This window comes from Xiphophorus maculatus, chromosome 13 (genome assembly GCF_002775205.1).
Source record: "Xiphophorus maculatus strain JP 163 A chromosome 13, X_maculatus-5.0-male, whole genome shotgun sequence".
NCBI classification, from domain to species: domain Eukaryota; kingdom Metazoa; phylum Chordata; class Actinopteri; order Cyprinodontiformes; family Poeciliidae; genus Xiphophorus; species Xiphophorus maculatus.
This window is the reverse complement of record NC_036455.1, coordinates 24,516,528-24,523,300: the sequence shown is the minus strand read 5'-3', so window position 1 is coordinate 24,523,300 and position 6,773 is coordinate 24,516,528. Positions and strand designations below refer to the sequence as shown.

The window sequence follows — 6,773 nt, the reverse complement described above, 5'->3', positions numbered from 1 at the left end:
GCAGCTAAATACAGTACAGACCAAAAGTTTGGACACACCTTCTAATTCAATGGGTTTTCTTTATTTTCATGACTATTTATAAGGCAAGAAATCCCACTTATTAACCTGACAGAGCACACCTATGAAGTGAAAACCATTTCAGGTGACGACCTCTTGAAGCTCATCAAGAAAATGCAGAGTGTGTGCAAAGCAGTAATCACAGCAAAAGGTTGCTACTTTGAAGAAACTAGAATATAAGGGGTATTTTCAGTTGTTTTACACTTTTTTGTTTAGTGCATATTTCCACATGTGTTATTCATAGTTTTGATGCCTTCAGTGTGAATCTACAATGTCAATAGTCATGAAAATAAAGGAAACTCGTTGAATTAAAAGGTGTGTCCAAACTTTTGGTCTGTACCGTATATATGTGTATATATGTTCATATTTGAGCCAAAGGAAAGACGTTTCCACCCGCATTTTGCTTTTAAAACCTAATTTGTGTGCTATCTTATGATTTTCAAAAATGCGAAGATTAATTATTGAATCCCCAAATTAATATGACAGTCACAGAGCATCATGGTGTGTCTCTGTAAACCTCTGATCAAAGCTGCATTTAACTCACTTTGGCTCGTAATTTTTGTTTGCAAAACTCTACAATTTGCACCATTTCAAAGTAAATCTCAGCCAACACATTCAGGCGAGTTATTTTGAAAGGCAAATTTCCAGCGAATCAAAATGTAAAACAATATAATGTGAAATGGTTAAAGAAGTTATTTGAGTGGAGCGTTTTTTGCTGTCATGTAATTCTGATAGGGGAATAACACACAATGCTTTATTAGCTGATATCTAACTTAATTGCGCTCGTTATTTTAACTTTGATGTTGAGGCTGGTAAAAATGAAAGAAATTCACACTACAGCAAAAGTCTTTAAATGCATTATTTTCTTCTGACATTTAAGAGAAAAAACACCTCAAGCGACTTAATTTATTATGTTCTGCTTGATTTAGGAGTTTTGCACATAATATCTGAGACAAAGTAATAGTTAATGTACTGTAAGTGAAAGCAGATCATATCTACTCCTCTGCTGTTGACTGGTACAGTTTGCTGTAATTGATTAGATGTGGGATGGGAATTTACTGTAATTTATTCTTTATTAATTACGACAGATGATCTCCTTTCAAGTTAAGGCCAGAGTTTTATTGGTCTGTGTGCCTTTTTTCTTGTATTTGTTGATATTTATTATAGTTTTCACTTTTTAAACCTGCAGAGCAAAGATTTTATTTAAAGAAAACGGAGGAGGCGCCGCTTCAAATACTCATTTGTCCCAAATGAGCCCCACAGTGACGAGGTTGATGTTTAAGTGCATCCGAGGCAGTTTTTAGGAGGTTTTCACACCACAATGAGCAGCCGGTTTATCTGAATGTTCAGTTTGTTTCATTCACTCAGGCAAGAACATTGCGTCATTTATTCCCTGCTGTAATGTTTACAGGAGATTCAAACACTGCCTGCTGTGGTGAGAGACGCTTTGGTGCTTTAATCAAACTTTCCTGGCTCAAGATCTGATGCAGCTGACGTGATAACCCCAAATGAAATGGCTAACATCGGTTATCGCGATGTTAGAGGGACCGGTGCGAGCCGTAACCTTTCAGACTACAGGTCTGTTAGTGGAAGCACTGAACCTGAAGTCTTCATTTTACACCAGCATAGCTGGCAGGTGGAATAGATTGATTATTACTTTTGTTTTGTCTTTTTTTTTTTTTCTAAGTTAGAATAGGGCTGTTTGTGTTGAATAATTGTCCAGTGCCATTTGGTGCCCCTCTCACTGTATTCTTGATTTATTGCGCTGAACCAACAACTTCATAAATTAGGGGGAAAAGAAGAAAGAAACTGAACTCTTCATTGATTTTACTTGATACATTCCCGCCTGGTCTCAAGAAAGGTTTGATGTGTGGCCAAATCTACAAGTGAAAGTGTCAGTGCAGAGTTTACTCAATAAAAAGAACTGAAAATGTGTTTTTGTGTCTTTCTGGAGTTCTCCAACTACAAGAATGTAATCGGGTCAAACATGTGATCTTAATTATAAATGAGTTGATCATGGCGGCTCTACAGAGGGAAGGGGGGCGAAATGAGCCAATGCCTCTGTAGAACTGGTTCTGAGATGATGGTAAATCAATTGTAGTAAGTTGATTACAGTCAACTGTAATTAATTTGCAGATGTTAGATGTTACCTCCACAGCCTTATTTGAACAATTACGGTATTTAAAACCAAGGTGTTGCACTTTTAGCTTTGGAAAAGTAAGTTGGTAAAGTGTGGCTGTCATTAAAAGCTACTACATCGATTTTTCAGCTCTCAGGTTAGCTTTAGTGTTGCCTACACACATAAATATTTGTTATTGGGAAAAAATGGTCAAGTTGGAATCTACCAAAACAAGCTTTCAAGTGCACATTTGTCCGACATCAAAACAGGAAGTTGATCAGAGGTTTTTTAATCACCCCCTTTGTATTTTTCTGTTCCCCCGCCCCCGTTTTTATTTGCATATATCTCCACAGTAACGTGTAAAATTTGTGTCATATTAAATAAGATCCCAACAAAATATTCTGAACATGGTGGCTTTAATGTAATCAGATGGAAAATATTCATTGGGTATAAATGTAACTGACTTGACAAACGTCTTTTAAAAAAATACGAAACTGTCAGGTAATGAGTTTTTAATTACCTTTAGTATTTTAATTCGGGGGGTTTACATGTGAAAAACCTGTTCAACAAATTGGAGTAAAAAACTTGTGAATTTGAACTTTTTGTGTTCATCCTTCTGCCACTAGGCGGCGGCAGCGCAGGATCTCTTCTTTTTTTCGGCCGCTACTTGATGACGTCACATCCCTGAACGTTTCTCCTTACACCCAACGGCGGCCTGTGTTTTCACTCGATCGCTGTAATTTTTCTCTTCAGTGGAGGATTTCTCTCTACTGGTTGCCACCACCATGAAACTAGTCAGGTAAGGGGCGACGAGGGGCTACCGTTTAACGCGTGTGGGGACATGAGATGAGAAAGTCGAGCCGATAGAGACGGATGGGCGAAGATTAGGAAGCGAATTGATCGCGAAGAGGCGGGAAGAACTTCCTAATGAATGGAGGCAGAGCGTTGGTACAAATGAAATGCTCCAACGATTACGCAGAGACTTTTAGTTCTGCTGCAGTTATAATACATGAAAATTGTTTGTATGCGGGTTTTAATGCTTTACGCTAGTCTCGAGTGTACGTTAGCATTGACCTACTAAATAAAGTTGTGTCTTTCCATTTCCCGTGATCTATTGCTGTTGAATAAATACTCTAGTTTATTTCGGGTTTTTTTTTTGTTTTTTGTTTAGCTGTTAAAATAAATAAATTGGTAGTCGGTGTTTATTTTGAGTTTTGTGAGGCTAAAAACTCTACATGTAGATGCTACATAATACAGGCTAACGAGCTAATGCTAGGCTCAATAACAGCAGTCCGAGTAACGCAGGTGTTTTACAAAGTTGTGCCCAGATGTCGTTTTAATCCACCTCCAACGCTGTCCACAGGTTTTTGATGAAGCTCAGCCATGAGACGGTCACCATCGAACTAAAAAATGGCACCCAGGTTCACGGCACCATCACAGGTAAGAGGATAGAAATAACCTGTAATGTCCTCCTCCAGTTTACCAGCAGCAGGCTGAAGCATGTAGATGTATTAATAAAAAAAAAAGTTTAAAATATAAAAACAGAACCAAGAATAGCACACGGTACAGTTAGTGCAAATTTGCAGCATAAAAGAACTGCAGTTTTTTTTTTTAAAATGGCATACTCCGATTCAGAGAAACTTGCAAATGAGAGCCAAGTGTGTGTTTTTTTCCCCAACTCCCGTCTTTCAGTGACAGAAACACTTTGATATTTTTTTTTTTATCAAACATGGTTGAGGGCAAACACTAAAAACTTATAGAAGATAATGTTTTCAGGTCCGCTTTTAAAGCTAACAACACCAGCCGTACTAATACTTACATCAAGACTTATGCAATTTTCATCACAGAGAAATGTTTCTTTTCAGTCTGGATCAGGAAACAGCCAGAAGACCACTGTGATTAAAAGGGAGTAACTTTGAGCCAATTTACTTTTCTTCATAGACCAAATCAGGGTTTTGTACTGAAATTTGTTGGCCAATTAATAAAATTTCAGGCCAATTAATAAAATTAATTAGCCTGAAGTATCGGCTTTACTCCATCTGGATTTTTAAATATTACTATTATTCTGATAAAGTTGTAGAATCATGATTGCAGATACGGGTGCTGAGATGTCGATTCGGTTTAAAACTCCGTCATTTTTTAATTCTCTCTGCAAGCCATAAACGTTAAACTTTATTAATTCAAAAGCATGCCCTTTTTTTTTTTGTAGTAGGTAATTCTTAGAAAAATGTATTTATTTTTTGCTCCAGGGCCTTTCTGCAGATATGGCTAGGTTGTGCTGAATATGAAATGTTTCAAATACAATAACCTCTGAATTAAGACATTAACCTTGAGGTGGTTCAATTATTATTATTTTTTTTAAGCAGTAACTCTAAATTAGTGCTTTTTCAGGCAGGTGCCCAGAACTGCTTTGTTTTCTTTTAAGTCAGATTGTTAAAAGTAGTTTTGTCCTGAACTTTTATCATTAGGAAGCGTTTTCAGTTGAACTCTTTGCGTTTCAGGTGATGGATGAGTGATTGTTGTTCTGTTCGCAGGCGTTGATGTGAGCATGAACACCCACCTGAAGGCGGTGAAGATGACCCTGAAGAACAGGGAGCCCACCCAGCTGGAGTCGCTGAGCATCCGAGGCAACAACATCCGCTACTTCATCCTGCCGGACAGCCTGCCTCTGGACACCTTGCTGGTGGACATCGAGCCCAAGATCAAATCCAAGAAGAGAGAAGCAGGTGAGAAAGTTAAACGACAAAAACAATGTCTGCTCTGAGCCGGAGCCTTTGGTTAAAAGCCTCTTTAAAGAAACGCTTAAGTTTTAATGTTGCCATTTTATGAATGTCAAGGGAAATTTAAAGACCATTTCTGCTAATTACAAAGCAGCTTTTTCTTTCTTTTGAGTATTTAGTTTCTGGTTAAGAGGAATTTTCCTGAGGCGATAACAAAGACAGGAATGTTTAGTTTTCACAAAGTTCCATTAAGTAAAACAGCTGAAACACTGACTTCTTTTAAATCTCGACTAAAAACCCACCTGTTTAGATTTGTATTTGAAATGTAATCAATTACAAATTTATTGATGGAACTTGACTTAATGATTGATTCTATATTGCATTGTGATTCTGTGTTTGTAATGATGTAAAGCACTTTGAAATGTCTTGCTGCTGAAATGTGCTATACAAATAAAATTTGATTGATTGATTGATTGATAAGTTGGCGTGAGGCAGTACAGCCACCCCTCAAGCAGAAAACTACAATATTAGTGAGATTCAGAACAAACTTGGTCATTTGAAAAGTGAAGCTTTTAATTAGCTTAATAACATTTTAAGCTGTTTCTTTGTATTTTAAATGCAGTAAGATCAAGAAGAAAGCGTGCCATAACACTTAATTTTTCCTCCTGCTCAACTTTAACTCTATTTTTTTCCACATTAAATGAATTTTAAATCTATTAACCACAGTATGTCTGAAGCATGGTGTCCGTGTAAAATTTAAAATGGTGTCTGTTTTTGTGCAAGTATCTTTTCTGAAACACTTTTTAGCATCGGTACGTTAAATAATTGTGTGTGTGGTCCGTTTTGTTCTCTCAGTCTTTGAATTGTTTTACATACCTCGTGTTTCTGCATGTGAATCGTAGTAAACATAGTTGGGACATTTTCTAAAGTCTGCTTTGTGATTTCAGGCACCAAAAGTGCCACAAAAAAGGAAATAACCATTTATATGCGACATACTTTAACATATTAAATATGTGTTTGAACAGATGAACTTATTGTTTAAATGTTGGTGATTAAATAATTCAATGCAGACATCCCTTATGCTCAGCTATGTTTCAATATTTATTGCTGTTTGGTTCCTTTCATGCAGCCTATTATGAAATGTTTTCCAGCCTGTCAAATAATGTTTTGATAGACATAGTAGCAATGTTTATAAAAGAATATATAAATTAGATTTTGCTACGTTTTGGCCCAATCTTCAATGTGTTATTGGGTTTAAAGGTTGCTATAATTATGTATTGGACTGATGGTAAATAATTTCTCTACTCCATTCTCGCTCCGTTTCCTTCTGGTAACGTTTAAATGTGTTCATGTGTCTCCTCAGTGGCGGGACGCGGACGAGGCAGAGGACGTGGACGTGGCAGAGGACGGGGACGAGGGCGAGGTGGACCAAGGAGATGATTCTCTGGTCTTCCAGTTTATTCTCATCACTTCACTGTTTGTACAGGATGTTTGGTTTTTTTTCTTCTTCCTTTCGTTTAGAGGAAACGATTTGTGAATTTCAGTGTGCTTCTCTTTCTTTTTTTTGTACATTAAGACCATAAAAAAGTTCAAAGCTTCTGTTTTTCTTTTTCAAAACGATGTTTAATAAAGTGTTTTTGCACTAAACAAGAATTGGCTCCTTTTTTTTTGGGTGGGGGGGTTGCTTGCACTGACAACTAGGAGAGACTTAATAAAATTAAAAGTGATTAAGCAAGTCGTTAATACACTTGATGTTTTACTAAGTATTCTTTTAAGGATATTTAAGACATGCTCAGTGGTAAAAACAAAAAACATTTTCTACGTTCTCTAACTGGTCAAATTGAATAAAGTCAGAGCTTCTGTTAACCTCAAATATT

General features: G+C 36.8%; 1 protein-coding gene across 1 annotated transcript; it reads left to right on the top strand.

Moving 5' to 3' along the window:
• Positions 1-2,848: 2,848 nt before the first annotated feature.
• On the top strand, positions 2,849-6,546 carry snrpd1 (small nuclear ribonucleoprotein D1 polypeptide). Its single transcript, XM_005797352.3, has 4 exons — positions 2,849-2,975; positions 3,540-3,616; positions 4,711-4,902; positions 6,260-6,546. The coding sequence occupies exons 1-4, from the start codon at positions 2,962-2,964 to the stop codon at positions 6,334-6,336; spliced, it is 360 nt and encodes a 119-aa protein (XP_005797409.1). The 5' UTR covers positions 2,849-2,961; the 3' UTR covers positions 6,337-6,546.
• Positions 6,547-6,773: the final 227 nt, after the last annotated feature.